Raw genomic sequence first — 20448 nt, forward strand, 5'->3', positions numbered from 1 at the left:
ATTGATCCATTTCAGTCCACACTGACTGACTGAGCCAGCTGCTAGATTGAATTGATCCATTTCGGTCCACACTGACTGATTTAAGCCAGCTTCTAGATTAAATTGATCCATTTCAGGAGAAAAATACACAAGATATTAGCATGCAAAGATTGTGCCCTCTTCAAGTATGTTGGCGTATAACGTCACTGTAGAAAAACGCTGATGGCCGCTCTTTCATCCTTTTCTCCCCTTTATCGTCCTCTCGCTCTCTCTTCACAACATTTTGTGAATGTTGCTTTGAAACTGTGTGTGTTGTTGAATTTGCTTTATATTACCGTGTTGCGATATAAAATGCAGCAAAGATTGACCGTTGCATTGCAACCGATTCCACCTCCACTTTGCTAGAGGCTAGGATTTTAGATTTGTTTTTAGGAGGGCAGGATTTGGACTCCTATGATTTAGAATGGGAGGATTTATTTGGGGGGGGGTCTATGGATGCGGCCCTAATGGAACCCTATTGACTATATAGTGCACTGCTTTTGATCAAAAGTAGTACACTGTATAGGGAATAGGGTGCCGTTTGGGACTTAACCCATGACTGTGGATGTAGGTCAAACTCAATGGATGCCCATGTCTAGGACACAGCCGCTTCCTGGTTACAGTTTGGTTTCGAGATCTATTTGATGGCCTCTACTAACTTAGTGAGTTGATGTTGTAGTCCCTGTGGGAGGGGATTACTGAGCACTTCCATGGGTGCTGGCTGTGTTTTTCTCCCTACCATGTCACACACGCTCACAAGCACGTACACACACAACAACAAATGTTTTATTGTCCCGTACACCGGATAGGTGCAGTCAAATGTGTTGTTTTACAGCGTCAGCCATAGAATTACGGCGCCCCTGGAGCAAATTAGGATTAGTGCCTTGCTCAAAGGCACATTGTTGGCTCTGGTATTTGAACCAGCAACCTTTTGGTTACTGGCCCACCACTCTAACCGCTTACCCTCACACTGCTGGGGCTAGGGGAGCCCGGTTGTGACACAAGGGGGATTTTGTCGCAGTGGTATTAAGTCACATTCAATGGACCAAACCAGCGCTGGAGACAAGGACTGCAGCAGAACAGGGGCCTGAATTTGTTGAACATTGTGTACATTAGATATGTTTTCTAGATGGCAGCATGGAGACAGGACTAAGTTCAATTGAAGACCGTTTCAATCTTTGGAGCCATGACCTTTTTAGATCCACTTGGTAAATACACTGTGGGTGCGTCCAAAATGGCACCCTATTCTCTATATACAGTAGTTGCACTACTTCTGAAAGGCGCTGGTCAAAAGTAGTGCACTATATAGGGAATAGGGTGCCATTTCAGATGCAGCCTGTATTTAACCAGCATGTTGTGACACCATACTGTGGCATAAGATGCATATCACAGGTTCAATCACATCCTCAATGGTTGTCCTTGGGGCACTGAAACATCCCTCTGAAATTGATTTCATATCAACAATTATGTTATGAAGTAGCCTGGTCCCAGATCTGTTTATGCTCTTGCTGACCTCGTCCCCGGGCTCCAGTATCTGGTGCATAGAGCCTGGTAACATTGTGCAACACAGTGGGGCTTGAAAGGGGTGTGGTTTAAAATCCAGGCAGGACAGGGAGCGAGCCTGCTACAGCTGTATTAGATGGAACTTTGATACATGGCAAATGGCCAATTAAAATAAACATATCACATTGACCATATTAATTTGGGGAAGCCCAATTTGATTCCGAGTTGGTGCATATAAAGTTTTTGTGTGAACTATTTCTAAGATATGTACTTTCAGATTTTCCAAACTCACGTCCTTGTTTATATCACTTCTGCTCCGTGCGCTTTGAAGTCCACAATGTAGGGGGGAGGTTTTAAGGGTTATGCTAGATGGTGATGGACGAATAGATCAGCCAATTAAAACCAGCAGTTGTTTAGTCCGCTCCTGCCATAGACTTCCAGTCAAGTCCCGTTTTGAGGCGCTGTAAAAACCTGACAGTTCACCCGAGGGAGCCAGCCGGCGGACGAGGTTAAGCTCTTGCTAACTCCATTGCCGTCATTCTCAAGCCAAACGTTCATTATGACAAAGATTTGGCATGATGGCACAAACAGACTGGCACTCAGGCTAGTGAGAGAACTGTTCTATACAAAGAGCCTGACCGTTCTGCACCTCTTCTTCCTCCTCGTCCCTCTTCGTTGTCCTCCTCCAGCTGGTGATCCGGGTGCACATGTCGGACGAGAGCTCCAAGACCATGATGGTGGATGAGAGACAGACTGTCAGACAGGTGCTGGACAGCCTGCTGGACAAGTCCCACTGTGGCTACAGCCCCGACTGGTCACTGGTGGAGAACATCAATGAGCTGCAAATGGGTATGTATATACTGGCAACGATGCTGGGAATATACTGGGGAAGAGTGAGATATTGAGGGTGATACTGGGAATATACTGGGGGAGAGTGAGATATTGAGGATGATACTGGGGGAGAGTGAGATATTGAGGATGATACTGGGGGAGAGTGAGATATTGAGGATGATACTGGGAATATACTGGGGGAGAGTGAGATATTAAGGATGATACTGAGGAATGATACTGGGGGAGAGTGAGATATTGAGGAATATACTGGGGGAGAGTGAGATATTGAGGATGATACTGGGGGAGAGAGATATTGAGGATGATACTGGGGATATACTGGGGGAGAGTGAGATATTGAGGGTGATACTGGGAATATACTGGGGGAGAGTGAGATATTAAGGATGATAATGAGGATGATACTGGGAATATACTGGGGGAGAGTGAGATATTGAGGGTGATACTGGGAATATACTGGGGGAGAGTGAGATATTGAGGATGATACTGGGGGAGAGTGAGATATTGAGGAATGATACTGGGGGAGAGTGAGATATTGAGGCTGATACTGGGAATATACTGGGGGAGAGTGAGATATTGAGGGACTGGGATACGGGGGGGTGGGAGGATGATACTGGGCGGGAGAGTGAGATATTGAGGATGATACTGGGAATATACTGGGGGAGAGTGAGATATTGAGGATGATACTGGGAATATACTGGGGGAGAGTGAGATATTGAGGATGATACTGGGAATATACTGGGGGAGAGTGAGATATTGAGGATGATACTGGGAATATACTGGGGGAGAGTGAGATATTGAGGATGATACTGGGAATATACTGGGAGAGAGTGAGATATTGAGGATGATACTAGGAATATACTGAGTGAGATATTGAGGAATATACTGGGGGAGAGTGAGATATTGAGGCTGATACTGGGAATATACTGGGGGAGAGTGAGATATTGAGGAATATACTGGGGGAGAGTGAGATATTGAGGGTGATACTGGGAATATACTGGGGGAGAGTGATATTGAGGATGATACTAGGAATATACTGAGTGAGATATTGAGGAATATACTGGGGGAGTGAGATATTGAGGATGATACTGGGAATATACTGGGGGAGAGTGAGATATTAAGGATTATTCTGGGAGAGTGAGATATTGAGGATGCTACTGGGAATATACCGGGGGAGATTGAGGATGATACTGGGAATATACTGGGAGAGAGTGAGATATTGAGGATGATGCTGGGAATATACTGGGGGAGTGAGATATTGAGGATGGTACTAGGAATATACTGGGGGAGAGTGAGATATTGAGGATGATGCTGGGAATATACTGGGGGAGAGTGAGATATTGGGGAGATACAGGGGAGATACAGGGTTATACTGGGGAGATACTGGGGGTGGGTGAAATATTGAGAATGATACTGGTGGATATACTGGGAGAAACTTGGGGGGAGATATTTGGAGAGAGTAAGGCGTACTGAGACACTGAGACAATGTGGACACTCGGACAGTGTCAACTTGTAGTGTTGTCTAGGTAGTAGCTATTATTGTACCCGTTTGTGTTTTCAAGACTGTCTGTGAATGTGCAACTGTTCATCTGTCTGTGATGGAGTGAGTCAGGGACGGGCGCCCAGCCTTTCTAATGTTAGAAGAGGCACTCGTGGTAGGTGCAGGCAGCATGGTTATTTAGGCTGCTAGAGGAAGCACTCGTGGTAGGTACAGGCAGCATGGTTATTTAGGCTGCTAGAGGAAGCACTCGTGGTAGGTACAGGCAGCATGGTTATTTAGGCTGCTAGAGGAAGCACTCGTGGTAGGTACAGGCAGCATGGTTATTTAGGCTGCTAGAGGAAGCACTCGTGGTAGGTACAGGCAGCATGGTTATTTAGGCTAGAGGAAGCACTCGTGGTAGGTACAGGCAGCATGGTTATTTAGGCTGCTAGAGGAAGCACTCGTGGTAGGTACAGGCAGCATGGTTATTTAGGCTGCTAGAGGAAGCACTCGTGGTAGGTGCAGGCAGCATGGCTATTTAGGCTGCTAGAGGAAGCACTCGTGGTAGGTACAGGCAGCATGGTTATGCTAAGTCTGGATTGAAGCATGTTTCACACACACACACACACACTCTCTGTCCTCAGAGCGGATCTTTGAGGACCATGAGAACTTGGTGGAGAACCTAGTGAATTGGACCAGAGACAGCCATAACAAAGTGATGTTCATCGAGCGCATTGAGAAATATGCCCTCTTCAAGAACCCCCAGGTAAGACCTTGGAACTAAGAAAACCCTTCCAGTGTGTTGTGTGTACACTACTCACACAGCTTTAGTGTAGAGTACACACACACATTTCTTATGCATGCTAAGAGCCCTTGAGAGTGCGTGTGTTTAAGAAGTAGGTCATGGCTCTGGCAATACGTGACTGAATAATGCATTGGACATGAGAAGGCTAGGTGAGAAGGCTAGGTGAGAAGGCTAGGTGAGAAGGCTAGGTGAGAAGGCTAGGTGAGAAGGCTAGGTGAGAAGGCTAGGTGAGAAGGCTAGGTGAGAAGGCTAGGTGAGCCAGCTCACCTGGAGGAGTGTGTAATCTGCTGTTCTCAACTTGTGTCTATTTCTCCTTTGCTTTCCTCTCCTCCTCTGTTTCTCTTTCTCCTTCTCTCCATTTTCCCCGCTTATTTCCAGAACTACTTGTTGGGGAGGAAGGAGACCTCTGAAATGGCCGATAGGAGTAAAGAGGCCCTACTGGAGGTGAGACAGACAGACGCATACACACGTTCTCTCCCACACTACCACACACATCTCTCTCTCGCGCTCTTTAGATTACACTAATCACGATGATGTGTTTGAGCAGGAGTGTTTCTGTGGCAGCTCAGTGTCAGTACCAGAAATAGAGGGAATCCTCTGGCTGAAGGATGATGGGAAGAAGTCGTGGAAGAAGCGATACTTCCTGCTGCGAGCATCAGGAATCTACTACGTGCCGAAAGGCAAAGCTAAGGTTAGCCACCCACTGAATACGCCAATCGACTGCTGATGTAAAAAGGGCTTTATAAAATACATTTGATTGATTGGATTGTGTGTGTGTGTGTGTGTGTGATTGTGTGTATTGGGTTCACATGTTAATGAGAAACAGATCCACCCCATCTCTCTGGTATTTCCTGTTTCTGGATATGATGACACAGGACTCCACAGGGATCGACCGAGCATGTGCCTCTTCTCCTATTGCATCATGGGTCATTGGTTACCCCCGGAGACCAATATTTCTCAGCCACAGCCCCTGTGTGTGTGTGTGTGTGTGTGTGTGTGTGTGTGTGTGTGTGTGTTTTAGATTTTAGCCCAGGGTTGTGTTCAGAAGGCATGAAACGGAAGTAAACCTTGGACTTGTTTTCTTTTCAAAATATTTTCCCATTTTGAGGTTAGGTTAGAACCTTAATTTCTGCCCCACACCGTTTCCGTATTCTTGTCCTCTGATTATCCCATCGGTTGTCTCCTTTTTTAAAAATGTATATACAATGCCACCCTGTGGTGTTAATTCTGCAATGAGTGAACCAGTAATCTAATAAGATTTGTCACGTTGTTGGCCAAACAGTGCATATTTCAACCTCTACTTGAATGAATACCTTATCAAACCAGTTTGACCTCTAGGCATGGACCTTGGCCAGTCTGTAACCAGTATCACATCATCAATTATATGTCAATATATCTCCACTCACTCTCCTCTCTCTCCAATATACACTTCTCTAGTCTAAAGCCTCAGACAATTTATTTAAAATTTCGCCAAAATCGGTCGAGCTTTTATCTTACTGCTGTTGAGTTGCAGAAGAAGGCACAAGGGGTATTTAGAAATTTGGTAGTGCATGGGCAGTTTTCCTCCTGTCATTCACTGACCTACAGAGCTGTTTAACCTGTCAAGAAATGTCCAGTTATTCAACTGTCCCATTAATCCACTGTCCCATGTTCGCTAGGTAGGTAAGTTAGGCTAACCAGCTATCTAGATCTTGTAGTTTTCATGGCCAGATTACATGCCCAGGGGTCTCGACCCCAAGGGGTCCGCCATTGATTTTGTTCAGGCACTCCGGTATCATATCAACACACAAGACATGGCAAAATGTGTCAAATTGCAAGAAATTAGCTTTAAAACTATGAAATGTTATCTCTGTCCAATGGCAAAATGTGTAGAATTACAGGAAATTACCTTTTAAAACTGCAAAAGAGTGGTGTGACAGTTTGGGGTTGTGAGGTTGGGGTTTGTTACTATGCAGATAAACAACAATATCCATCCGGGCCTTTTGTCACCTAGGAAATTGTGACTGGACCTTCTCAAATAGTATTTGATTACCCTTGCAATATATGATATAATCAATCATATGTGAATATAAGAATCCTGTGTCTCCCTCCATATAGGCCTCCAGGGACCTGGTATGCTTTCTACAGCTGGACCACGTTAATGTGTACTACGGCCAGGACTACCGCAGCAAGTACAAGGCCCCCACAGACTACTGTCTGGCCCTTAAGGTAAGCTAAACCCCCTCCCCCTTTCACCTAATGGTACACTCCACTTCTGCTCCTTGTGGAGAATTGATTAGGGACATGGGCTAACTCATTTTTAGACAAGGGGTGGAACATTTTTAGAGTAGAGATGTTGCGGTGAGCCTGGACAAGCCCATTAAGATGGATCTGTTGTGTGAGTGGTTGTGGTCCCGGGAGGGTCTGGGTAATGATATCCTTTGAGGCCACTTCTTTCTAAAAGCACAGACCCTGAAAAACACCAAAAATAAGTGTTAAGGCACCACTCTCCTATATTATTAATGTTGACCCACCTATCTTTAGCTGTAGTCAAACCAACAGGCACAAAGGCAATTATCAAGGGTGGTTTTGGAATCAATGTCTTTACTGGAACGGAACGATCAGGGCCGGTCCTGGCCGCTCTGCCGCCCAAGGCGAGACAGAAAATTTGCCGCCCTCAGTAAAACTCAAATAGTACTAGTAAGGAAAATGACTTTGAGAAGACGGCTAAAATACATGTTTTCCAGACGTTGAAGTTAGGTTCAATTTAGGCGCTGAATGGACGTTGAAAATGTGTATTTTCCGGACGTTGAGATCAGTTCTGAATGAAAGTTGAAAAGATGGAATTTATAGCTGTCTATGTTTGGGACAAATCAAGGCTGGTCTCGACCGGACAAAATCTGAACATGGACATCTATGATTGGTTTGATTCGCTCCGGACCGAACCAAAAACCTACGTATGTGGAAATCCAGGCCGGTCCAGACTGCACAAAAAAAGGCGTCTGAACAGGGCCAAAAAAACAAATCCAAAAGGAATCAGTGTTGGTCCGTGCTTATTGAGGTATCGCCCACAGTGTCACCTGAAATTGAATTTTAGGAATGTCCATCTGTGGTGGGCCTACCGTTAGTAAATAAGACGGGTCTAAAAAGACATTGGCGTCGGTCCACGCTTACTGGGGTGCAGCCTACCATGTGGCCCGCAATGGAATTTTAGGAATGTCCGTTCATGTGGAAGGCCCAACGTTTGTAAAAAAATAAAAATAAAACGCCCATTGCATTGGCTTTATTAGTCCTGATTCCTGTGAGTAATCAATTTGGCTGTTTTTAAACTCTGAATATCAGCTACCCAACTTTATCCGGAGGAGTTATCCTGAACCTATTTGCAATGTGTTTACACAGCGGGAAATGCAGAATTATTTCCTTTTCCGCTATGATCAGCCCGTAAAAAAGGTACGGATGCAAACTTGAAACCACTGATCATGGCAATTTAGCCCATGGGAACAATCTTCTGGACAGCAGTTGTGAGTAGCCTGATTGGCCATTCCATATTGTCCGTTCCTCCTCCTAGGAACAAAGTGAAACTACATTTGTTGTGTTGTCATGGTAACACGTATGTGCATGTCTCTGTGTGTTCAGCACCCCCAGATCCAGAAGAAGTCCCAGTACATCAAGTATCTGTGCTGTGACGACGTCAGGACCCTCCACCAATGGTTCAACGGCATTCGCATCGCCAAGGTAACCCTTAACCTCCACGTCACTCTTAAACATGACTATTAGAGGCTATATAGAACTTTTTCTCTCAAGCCAAAAGGGGACCCCTAAACTAAAAGCTTACTTAAACATTTTCTTTTTTTAAGTTTGTTTCCCTTAAGATTGTTTTACAATATTAAAGGATATATGAACAATGCAACCAAAATACAACATTCAATGTGACCAATTAGCAACTGCGCTTCTCTTTAATAAACAACCGTGACCTCTCTCTTTCCCCCACGGTGGCGGTGGTGTAGTACGGGAAACAGCTGTATGTGAACTACCAGGAGGCCATGAAGCGCACGGAGGCGGCCTACGACTGGTCCTCCCTCTCCACCTCCAGCATCCGCTCTGGCTCCAGCTCCGGCTCAGCCAGTCTGCCCGGTGAGTCAGCCTTCCAGGGCTTACAACTGGTCTGGGATCAGCTGCTCATGTCCACGGTGGTCCACTGAGGCTTAATGGAAATGGCTGGGGGACTGTGATAGACAAGCACAGATCCGGGATCAGCTTGGGGGACCTGGTTGACAAGCACAGATCCGGGATCAGCTTGGGGGACCTGGTTGACAAGCACAGATCCGGGATCAGCTTGGTATCCAAATCGAATTGACCTCAATTTGAGATGATGTTGATTCAGTAGAGATTGATATGCTATTTATTAATTGATTGCCCATTTATTTTCAATGACGACTTTTCGATTCAATTTATGAATTGGAGTTCAGATGGAGTTGACCACAACCCCTGTCTAGCAGTAGGTAAATGTATTCTAGTTGTGATCTTGAATCAGTTGTTGTGGCTTTGAGGGTACACGATAAAGCTCTAATCTATCTACAGACATGTGGATTCACCCTTTTTTACACATTCACTCCCATTAACCAAATCTGCAAAAGAGGGAGTGCTAATATGGCAGTTTGGTGGCTTCAGAGACTCGTTAGCCAATGCTTAGGTCAGAATCTAGTGTTTATATGCTCCGCTGAAGTTTCCCCCACGGTACAAATCTAGGATCAGCTTCCTTTTGCCCAATCCTAACCTTAACCATTAGTGGGGAAATGCAACACGGACCCAAGATCAGCATCTAGCGGCTCTCTTCCATGGCTGTGTGTGTGTGTGCCCCCCAGAGTCCCAGTCGAACCACTCGGGCCAGTCAGACAGTGGAGTGGACACGGCCTCCAGCCACGGGCGCTCCCAGAGCGTGGTCAGCTCCATCTTCTCTGAGGCCTGGAAGAGAGGAACGCAGATGGAGGAGAACACCAGGGTTAGTTCTTCTCCCCTTTGACCTCTCCTCTTCACGCCAATATATCCCTCCTTTGTATTTCCTCTCATCTCTCTATATGTCTCTCCATTATCTCTCCTTTCTCCTCTTCTCTTTGTCTCCATCAGATTTTTACTGTAATGATTGATTTTTGTCTCAATCGCAAGTTTCATTCCTTTCTGTCTTTGCTAGAATTTTTCTTTCACTCATTGCTGGTGCTACCAAGGTTCTACTTTAGGTTAATACTTTATTTTGATAGTGTGTCTGTAGATGCTCTACAGACTATCAGTAACAATTCAACCAGGGCCGGCGCCAGAACAAATCAGTTGGACACCTTTTGATTTCCATATGGGGGGATTTTTTGTTGTTGTTGCAGGACCTCCTTCCGTGGAAAAACTAGAACCGCCATTCAAGCTAATGAGCAGTCATTCAGACTGCAACATTCTAACAGTTTAATTAATACATTTCATATATGCTGTCGCAAAAATAATCATTTTGTTGTGTTTACGAAGGTAACATTAGAATACGAAAAAATCTATTTCAAATCACACAAACGCTTTTTCATTAGTGTTACTTTTCATTAGTTTATGTTACTGTTTATGTAAAAATGCATTTTATTTGTGGAGTGCCTTTGTTACAACTATGAAACAGGAAGCATATGTTGGAACTAACAGCTTTTTACATCGGCAAAAAAATATGATATCCCAACCACCCAAGATGCACAGTCAGCAAGATGCACAGTCAAATGATGAAACACTCGTTGCCTTAACATTATTATAAGCTCCAAGTGTGCTTGATAAATAGTGAAAATCACCACAAAAGCATAAATGGCATTCTAATGAATATATGACCGCAGTCAAAAATGGTCAATTACTGTCAGCTCGTCCTTACATGGTGTCTTCAGGCAATGGGATAAGTTGGAGCATGTCCCATAAACAACGAAAGCTAGTGAGAGCGTTGCTGATGTTGTTTTTTTTCTTGTAGGGCCTGCTCTGTCTGACATTTTGTGCTGATAATCAGACAGTTGCATTGTCTCCGGCTTTTTCTATCCAAACGGGTAGTGTGAAATTAGTTTTGGTGTATGTTCAGTTTCGAGGCAATTATCGGGGTAATTATCAACTGGGCACGGCACCTTTCAATTATCGGGAGAAGGAGGGAAGCAGGCCCTACTGTCGGGAGTAGTGGGGGGCAACGTGGAAAAACCATAAAGAAAATGACATGCCCTCCTAACAGTGGTTATAACACCAGTTCTGTTTCTGATATTAAGATTCTAACAATGGCAGTGTGTTTTATAGACTTATTTAAGTAAAGTCGAGAGCGGCATGACTTAAAACGTCAGAGTAATTTTAAAAAAAGGACCTTTTTAAATGTGGCATGAACACAACCAGTCGTGATGTTTTCAACCGATTTTGTCAAACGAATCATTTCAAAAAGTAGGTTACCTTTTTCACGTTCGTCAAAAATAATTCCAGCATCCAAACAGTGCACTGTGCACCCGCCAACTTTCCTTCAATGTGCAAGTGGCTGAAACAACTATCTCACCAGGGAAAGCATCAGAGCGAAGCTTTCAGCCCCGGCTTGGCCCCTGTCTTACAACGTCAACAAAACGAAGGAGCTGGTCGTGGACTTCAGGAGACAGTAGAGGGAGCACGCCCCCATCCACATTGATGGGGTCGCAGTAAAGAAGGTGAAGAGCTTCAAGTTCCTCGGCGTACACGTCACTGACAATCTGAAATGGTACACCCACACAGACATTGTGGTGTAGACGACGCAACAGCACCTCTTCAACCTCAGGAGGCTGAAGAAATTTGGCTTGGCCCCTAAGACCCTCACAAATGCACCATTGAGAGCATCCTGTCGGGCTGTATCACCGCCTGGCACCTACAGCACCTGACGTCACAGGAAAGCCAAAAGGAAAGCCAAAAGGATCATCAAGTATATCAACCCACCCGAGCCATGGCCTGTTCGGCCCGCTATCATCCAGAAGGTGAGGTCAGTACAGGTGCATCAAAGCTGGGACCGAGAGACTGAAAAACAGCTTCTATCTCAAGGCCATCAGACTGTTATACAGCCATCTCTAGCCGGCTACCACCTGGTTATTCAACCCTGCACCTTCGAGGCTGCTGCCCTATGCACATAGACATGGAATCACTAGTCACTTTTAATGGAAAACTGGTCACATTAATAATGTTTACATACTGTATTCTAGTCAGTGCTATCCTATTCAACTATTGCTGTATATATACAATATTCTATCCTATGTACTCTACAAATATACTAAATATTCTATCCACATACTGTCCATAATGTCTATACATCCCATCACATATATATTTATACTCCAGACTCCGACATTGCTCGTCCTAATATTTATATATTTCTTAATTCCATTATTTTACTTTTAGATTTGTGTGTATTGTTAGATATTACTGCACTGTTGGAGCTAAGAACACAAGCATTTTGCTACACCCACAATAACATCTGGCTAAATATGTGTATGCGACCAATACGATTTGATATATTTTGCCCATGTGATGCTGTCTGGCCAAAAAGAGTATGACATGCCATACTATTTTTGTCCAGACAGCATCACATACATGGGCTACACATACTCAGACAGTGGGGTGCTGTTTCGCTCGCTCTGATGATTTATCTGAGATTGAGTCTTTCTGTCTCCGCTCATCTCGGTCAAATAAATTATCAATATTGAAATACTTTATTTGGACGGGCAAGGAGGTACGGTAGGGCGGTCCAGGCCACCTAATGCCCACTCATAACACTGGGGCTGATTTCACTATCTACTAACCCTTATCCTAAACTTAACCCTAGCCTTAACCTTAAACCTTATGCTAACCCTTACCCGAATCCTTATTCTAACCGTACCCTTATTGTTAGCAATTTATGTTATTCTTCAATAACACAAATCCAAAGCAAATCAGGGGGAGAAAAATAGGTTTATTCAAAGAGGACAAATCATAATGTTATGCTGGGAGGTAGATGTTCAGTCTCCCCTGTCCTCAGCTTTTCTCCACAGAACAAAGGAAGAGGATGCCATTTATAACCCCCCACCCTAGCCTGGGGTTGACCAATCAGAAGTCCTTGCAGTACAACTGGGCCAATGGCCAAATAACAAGTATCCTGCTCCAGACTCAATGTATAGAACGAAGCACACGTAGCTCTGAGTTCAGGAGTGACATTCCACAGATTCTAAACAGCTGTTGAACTGAAACCCAACTCCTATTTACATTGACAATTCCCTATTGATCGTTAATTCTAGTACTCTAATCCTCTCATCCTCTGCGTTGTGTATTTATCTTCAGAATATTCTTATACTCAAGCCGTCGCGTATCAACAGATTGTCTATGGTGATCCTGTACTCAGTGTGTACTTCTCTGTCCCCGCACAGATGAGGGAGTCCACCCGAGGTGCCACCCTCCCCCACCCTGCCCACACGCACCGCCAGACCCCACAACTGGAGCCCCCTGCGTTGGCTGCGCCACCACAGCCACAACAGCAGCCGCCTCCCCAGACTCGCAGCAGCTACACCCACGCTCTACCCCCCAAGCCACAGGGGGGTACCTCCCCCCCACTTCAACAGCAACTGCCCCCCCAGATCCGCAGCAGTTACACCCAGGTCTTGCCTTCCTTGCACCCCCAGCCCTCCCCTCCACCGCCCCAACAGCCCTCCCCTCCACCGCCCCAACAGCCCTCCCCTCCACCGCCCCAACAGCCCTCCCCTCCACCGCCCCAACAGCTGCCCCCCCAGATCCGCAGCAGTTACACCCAGGTCTTGCCTTCACTGCCCCAACAGCCCTCCCCTCCACCGCCCCAACAGCCCTCCCCTCCACCACCCCAACAGCTGCCCCCCCAGATCTGCAGCAGTTACACCCAGGTCTTGCCTTCCTTGCACCCCCAGCCCTCCCCTCCACCACCACAACAGCTGCCCCCCCAGATCCGCAGCAGTTACACCCATGTCTTGCCTTCCCTGCCCTTCCCTCCACCGCCCCAACTGCCCTTCCCTCCACCGCCCCAACTGCCCTTCCCTCCACCGCCCCAACAGCCCTTCCCTCCACCGCCGCCCCAACAGCCCTTCCCTCCACCGCCGCCCCAACAGCCCTTCCCTCCACCGCCGCCCCAACAGCCCTTCCCTCCACCGCCGCCCCAACAGCCCTTCCCTCCACCGCCGCCCCAACAGCCCTTCCCTCCACCGCCGCCCCAACAGCCCTTCCCTCCACCGCCGCCCCAACAGCCCTTCCCTCCACCGCCGCCCCAACAGCCCTTCCCTCCACCGCCGCCCCAACAGCCCTTCTCTCCACCGCCGCCCCAACAGCTGCCTCCCCAGATCCGCAGTAGTTACACCCGGGTCTTGCCCTCCCTTTCACCACCCCCCCAGCCCACCCCTACACCACTCTCCCTGCCCCCCCAGCTTTCTCCACCACCCCAACAGCTACCCCCCCAGATCCGCAGCAGTTACACCCAGGTCTTACCCTCCCTGCCGCCCCAGCCCTCTCCTCCACCACCCTCCCAGCTCTCTTCACCACCCCCCCAGCTCTCTCCTCCACCACCCCAACAGCTGTCCCCACAGCCCTACAGCAGCTACAACCAAGCTGTGCCCCCTCCACCCCCGCCACCCCCTCCCCCACCGCCCCTGCCTACCAGCAGCACCCCTCACCACTCGGGCCCCACAGTTTTCGCCAAGTACAGCACCATCACCCGGCTGCAGAACCAGAACGCCGCCAATCACCACAGGGCGCAAAACAACCACCAGAGCCCACCCAGGGCGTCAGCTCAAGCCCCGCCTCCTCCCCATCAGACGGCTGTCAAACCGCTGGTCAACAACATCAACGTCCCGCCTCCCCCGCCGCCCCCTCCCCCGCCCTCCATGCCTGCTCTGGGGTCGGCCATGGCCGCACTCCGGCTCGGGCCCCCCAGCCCGGCCACCCTGCCCCAGTTCATCCCACCACCGCCGGAGAGCAACGACATCCCCCCTCCCCCTCCACCGCCCCCAGACCCCATGCCAGGTCTGTGCCCATTGCCCTACAGTGCCAACGCCCTCCAGCAGGCACTGGCCCAGAAGTTCCCCAGCGGTCCCCCCCAGGGCCTCTCTCCCCCCGCTGCCAGACTGGTAGAGTCGTCCCCGGCACCGCCCCCTCCCCCGCCACCACCTCCTCCCCCGCCACCTCCCCCTCCTACCCCACCGCCTCCCCAGAAGCTCTCGGTGCCTCCCCCACCACCTCCTCCCCCACCTCCTCCTCCCCCAACTCCTCAGCAGCAGTACTTGCCCGCAGCTGCTCCTCCCCCTGCCCTACCCAAAACCTTCTCCCCGGGCTTTCTGCTCCACCACGGTGCCCGGAAGCCTCTCTACCCTGTTTCCCCTCTCCCCCCCACCCCACCCCCGCCCCCTCCTCCTCTGGTGTCAATGAAGAAGCAGCACAGCCTCCAGATGGTGCACACCCCCAACCAGCCCCCTCCCACATTTCCCAAGCAGCACAGCCTCTCCAAGCCCCCACCCATGTCATTCACGGCTCCGCCCACCACTACCTCCCTGGTCAAACAGATGGCAAGCCAGTTCCCAGGGTCCACACTGTCAACCAATCAACTTGAGAGCCCCAAAGCCCCCCTTTCCCCTCCTGCGGTGAAGGCCAAACCAAGATGGCAGCCAGGCTGTGGACAGGCCCAGCAACAGGCCTCTGAGTTCCCTCCACCCGCTTCTGAGAGCAGCCTGCCTTTCCCCCCTCCTCCTCCTCTGCCTCCACCTGCTCCAGTCACCGGCCTTGCCCCTCTTGCTCCAACTCCCCCTCCCATCACTGGCCCCACCCCTCCGCCTCCCCCTCTCCCCCCCGGCAACCTATGCTCGCCCCTGAAGAGATCTCCATCGGGCCCTTCTGGCTGGGGGGGCAGGAAGCCCCTGCCCACCACCCCCCAGAAGGCCTCCAGCATCAAGTCTAACTCCTCGGCTGAATACCAGGAGTCCCGCAGGAACCTTCTCAGCAAGTTCGCCCCCCAGTCCTCCTCTTCCCCCTCCACCTTCCCATCCTTCCCTGCCGTGTCCTTGGGTAGTTCTCCCTCTAAGGACCCCTCCTCCTCCCCGGCCGGCCCCCCGGCGCTCCCCAAGCCAGGCAAGTTGAACCTGTCCAACCTGCCCCTGGCCCTGCAGGCCAAAGTGGGTCAAGTGGGCCAGCAGCGCCAGTCTACCGCCGACTTCCCCTCCCCTCCAGCGGAGTGCGCCGTGGCCTACTTCCCCACTCCCCCGCCGGCTTTTGATCTCATCCACCCTCCTCCACTGCCCGTTGACAGCCACGTCGGGGCACCTAAGGTAGCAGTGGTCAACCCCCAGCCAAAAGTACCGCCTGCCCCTCCCGGTCCCCCTCCCCCCGCCACCATTAACTCCTCCTGGGGCAAGGGCTCCCTGAAGAAGGCCCCTCCGCCCACGCTGCAGCGGAACCAGCTGTCTCCCCCAGCCCTGTCCCCGCCTCCCAAGCTGCCCCTGCCTACCTCGCCCCCCAAGGGGAACAGCAACAACGGCGCCCCCCAGCCGGGCAACTTCATGGATGACCTGAACCGGACTCTGAAGCGCAAGTCGGTGAGCCGGCAGGGCTCGCTCTCCTCGTCCCGCCTGTCCGGCCCCAACCTGGAACCCGCCTCGGGCACCATGGACGACATGGAGTTGGCACTGCCCCCTCCACCGCCCGAGGTGCTGTCGGGGGGGAACATCTCAGGCTATGCAACGCTACGGCGGGGGCCCCCACCGGCCCCGCCCAAGAGGGGGGGCAACACCAAACTGACACACTGACCAGGGGAGTGGTAGAAAAGGAGACTGTTGGATGATGCCTACTTTACCTCTCTTGGAGAGGAGCTTCTATCTATCATGTCTATCACACAGGACCGTCAGTGGACATTGACAAACTGAACTCCTTTTGTTCCATGATTATGATGGTGAATACTTAACCATGTAAATAAGGAAACGCCAAACCATGTATCAGCTTCTTCTTCGCCGTATGTTTGTGCCACGTAGTCAGAAAACCATAATAACGACGTTGGGATTCATTCTGCATTGGTACTGCATGGACATGCTGTAAAACATGAAGCTCGTGTGTGTGTGTGTGTGTGTGTGTGTGTGTGTGTGTGTGTGTGAGAGCGAGAGATAAATGGGGGACAGCCCATAAAGGAAGGCCTCTGTAATAGGGATTGTTATTTTGCCTCTGTTTTATATGAAGTTATTTAATACATGAAAGGATTTTCTTTATAGTTACGTTTTTAAAAGCTGCAAGTATGTTGGAGAGATAAGATCGAAAAACTTTAATCAATGAGATAAGAATTCTCAGAGTTTTGACATTTCCTAAGTATTCCCTGAATGTTTTACAAGTGTCTCGCTCGGTGACACGCAAATCGGAAGGATGCCTTTTTTCACAGACGATTGCACTCTCTCGAAAAGAATCTCCAAATGGAAAAAAAGGAGATTCCCTCCTCCCAAAGGCACGAAACCACGACTGTGCAACTGGAAACATTTGTGACTGGGAATATTTTTAGTTGTTGTTCATTTCTTATTTAATGCATACAATATTTTTGCTTAACTGAAGACTGGAATGGCATGTCGTGTGTATGTCTTTCCAATGCCCTGTGGGTTGTGTGCTGTGTTTGTTTGACCTTTGACCTGACCGGCATCTGAGTCGGGTTCATTAGGCACCAAGCAGAAGAAACGGACTGTGAAACAGGGAGGGACTCACTGGATTTGTCCAATAAGAAACACACATTTTCGATTTTCATTGGGACATGCTTTAAAATGTTTGGTGCCTAATGAACATCTGCTTCTGTTTATCTGTACAGTAACAGCTTCTGCTCCCCTCCCATCGGCCCCTGCCGCCTTTAGATTGTCACATGACATGGCCTAAAAATCATAGAAATAGAATGTACAGAGTGGGGGCAGCTATGCTCCAGGTGCCGTTTACCATATACTCTGTTATTCTCTGCATGGTGACTAAAATTGAAGCGACACGTTGTTGCTTTAAGGTACTGATCATTGAATTATGTTGTTATTAGCATTAGACTAGACCTGACTGGATAAATTAATTCACAAATTCCCGTCTGGCTAGCATTAAAATCGAATGTTGCTTTCTATATCCTGTTTTTATGGCCTAAACATCCCAGTGTGGTGCAGTTTCCTGCTTCTCCTGCCAAAGTGCAGCGCAGAGCGAGAGGGGGTGGGGGGGTTCTTGCAGCAATGCCTTCATTTCAAGGGTGCTAGTACTTATTGTCCTAATAAGCCTGGATATCAAGGTGCTGACATCTTAAAAGTTCAATGTAGGGTTTGTCCCAATTCTCCACTCTTTACCCGAAGTGTGACCATCCTGGATTGGATTGGATTGATAGAAGCATTAGCTTCGGTTTCCACCATTTTCAGCAATAGAATACAGTATAGCGACCATAACCAAATAAAGCTGAATGACCGTACTGAACTCAAGTGGACCATGAATGTTGAGGGACCACTACTAGACGCATAAAACATGCTGTCATATTAATCTTGCTGATCTACATTGCTTCTGCTCTGTATTGGTGATGTTGGCTCTAGACGCTGATCTTGGGTCAGGGAAGCTGATCCTAGATCTGTACCTAGGGGAAACTTCACCCCAGAGCCTGTGCATTTTCATGATTGAATATCATCATTTTCAGGTTGTTGGTTTGCAGTATGTCAAACTGAAGTAGGCATTAAATTATTGAAGTGTTGTGTATCTGATTTTGGGGGCCATATGAAACTAAATGAATAAAACGGGGGGAGATGGCAGATTAAATGTCTCTACTTGCCGAAGATCACAATATAAATGTTTGTAATCATACCTCGACCATCTACCACTGTCTTGTTTATCACCAACTCTATGGTTCATTTATTGGTTAACTTAAAGGGGCAATCTGACACTTTTTTGCTAAATAGCTAAGGAATGGGGTTGGCGCAGTCTAACCACAAACAATTTAACCAGGAATGGGATTCAACCCGCTTGCACCATCTAAAGGTAATTTTAAAATTGAGCCGACATTGTTTATCGTGAATGCAATGGAGTAAAAACAAGCTTATATTTTTTGTTTTGATTGTGGTAAATGTAGTTAAGTTCAAGAATCAATTTGTTATCATTAATTTCAATGTAAAATTGGATGTACCAATCCCAGATTCCTCCTTTTAACCTTTATCTCTACTGTTGTGAAAGAATGAAACTTAAAGATTGAGGCTAGAGCTTCTAATGCATCCTTCCTTGAAGTAATCACTGATCTGACATACGCTACATGACCAAAAGTATGTGGACGCCTTCTCGTCAAACATCTCATTCCAAAATCATGGGCAATAATATGGAGTTGGTCCCCCCTTTGCTGCTATAACAGCCTCCACTCTTCTGGGAAGGCTTTCCACTAGATGTTGGGGACTGGCTTCCATTCAGCCACGAGCCTTTAGTGAGGTTGGGCACTGTTGGGCGATCAGGCCTGGCTTGCAGTCAGCGTTCCAATTCATCCCAAAGGTGTTTGATGGGGTTGAGGTCAGGGCTCTGTGCAGGCCAGTCAAGTTCTTCTGCACCGATCTCAAAATAATATTTCTGTATGGGCCTCGCTTTGTGCAAGGGTGCATTGTCATGCTGAAACAGGAAAGGGCCTTCCCAAAACTGTTGCCACAGTTGGAAGCACAGAATTGTCTAGAATGTCATTGTATGCTGAAGATTTCCCTTCACTGGACCTAAGGGGCCTAGCCCGAACCATGAAAAACCCCAGACTGTTATTACTCCTCCACCAAACTTTACAGTTGGCACTGTATTGGGGCAGGTAGGGTTCTCCTGGCATCTGCCAAACCCAGATTAATCTTTTGGACTACCAGATGGTGAAACGTGATTAATCACTCCAGAGAACACGTTTCCACTGCTCCAGAATCCAATGGCGGCGAGCTTTACACCACACCAACCGACGCTTGGCATTGCGCACGGTGATCTTAGGCTTGTGGCACGGCCATGGAAACACAAGCTCCTGACGAACAGTTCTCGGGCTGACATTGCTTCCAAAGGCAGAAATTGGTGATCTTCAGCTTGCTTCCAGGGCAGAGATTTTACGAATTGATTGGTTGGAAAGGTTGAATCCTATGACGGTACTACGTTAAGTCACTAAGCTATTCATAAGGCCATTCTACTGCCAATGTTTGTGGCTGTGTGCTCAATTTTATACACCTGTCAGCAACAGGTGTGGCTGAAATGGCCAAATCTACTAATTTGAAGGGGTGTCAACATACTTTGTGTGTATGTATGTGTATATATGTGTAACATAGTGAAATCAATGCAATTGAAAGGTTGCTCAAACCAATCCAGTGATGTCGGATCAGCGGTTACTTCAAGGAATGGTTCAAGGTTCCATTTTTTTTTTAGGCTTAGTGTCCCGTTGTATTCTAGAAGAGCTCATTTGTATACCCGTCACTGGTATGAAAAGCATAGATATAACACTTGCTCTTTCTGAGACTGACCAGGTGAAAGCTAGAATCCTTTATTGATAAATCCACTTCAATCAGTGTAGATGAAGAGATGGGTTAAAAAGGGATTTTTAAGCCTAGAGACAATTGTGACATGGATTGTATGTGTGTGCAATTCTGAGGGTGAAAGGGCAAGACAAAATATTTGTGCCTTTGAACAGGTTATGGTAGTAGGTGCTAGGCACACCGGTTTGAGTGTCAAGAACTGCAACGCTGCTGGGTTTTTCACACTTAAGTTTCCTGTGTGTATCAAGAATGGTCCACTACCCAAAGGATATCCCGCCAACTTGACACAACGGTGGGAAGCATTAGAGTCAACATGG

At 48.0% G+C, this 20448-nt stretch overlaps 1 protein-coding gene across 1 annotated transcript in view; it reads left to right on the plus strand.

The window, feature by feature from the left end:
- The window catches only part of LOC106575142 (uncharacterized), a 73941-nt gene extending 55477 nt beyond the window's left edge, over nt 1–18464 (plus strand). The window contains exons 9-17 of the mRNA XM_045700369.2: nt 2211–2370; nt 4492–4613; nt 5031–5096; nt 5200–5343; nt 6750–6860; nt 8268–8366; nt 8639–8765; nt 9497–9633; nt 13037–18464. Coding sequence (XP_045556325.2) covers nt 2211–2370; nt 4492–4613; nt 5031–5096; nt 5200–5343; nt 6750–6860; nt 8268–8366; nt 8639–8765; nt 9497–9633; nt 13037–16423 — 4353 coding nt within the window. The 3' untranslated portion in view covers nt 16424–18464. The remainder of the gene's footprint in view (nt 1–2210; nt 2371–4491; nt 4614–5030; nt 5097–5199; nt 5344–6749; nt 6861–8267; nt 8367–8638; nt 8766–9496; nt 9634–13036) is intronic.
- Nucleotides 18465–20448: the final 1984 nt, after the last annotated feature.

This window comes from Salmo salar, chromosome 17 (genome assembly GCF_965601325.2).
Source record: "Salmo salar chromosome 17, fSalSal1, whole genome shotgun sequence".
NCBI classification, from domain to species: domain Eukaryota; kingdom Metazoa; phylum Chordata; class Actinopteri; order Salmoniformes; family Salmonidae; genus Salmo; species Salmo salar.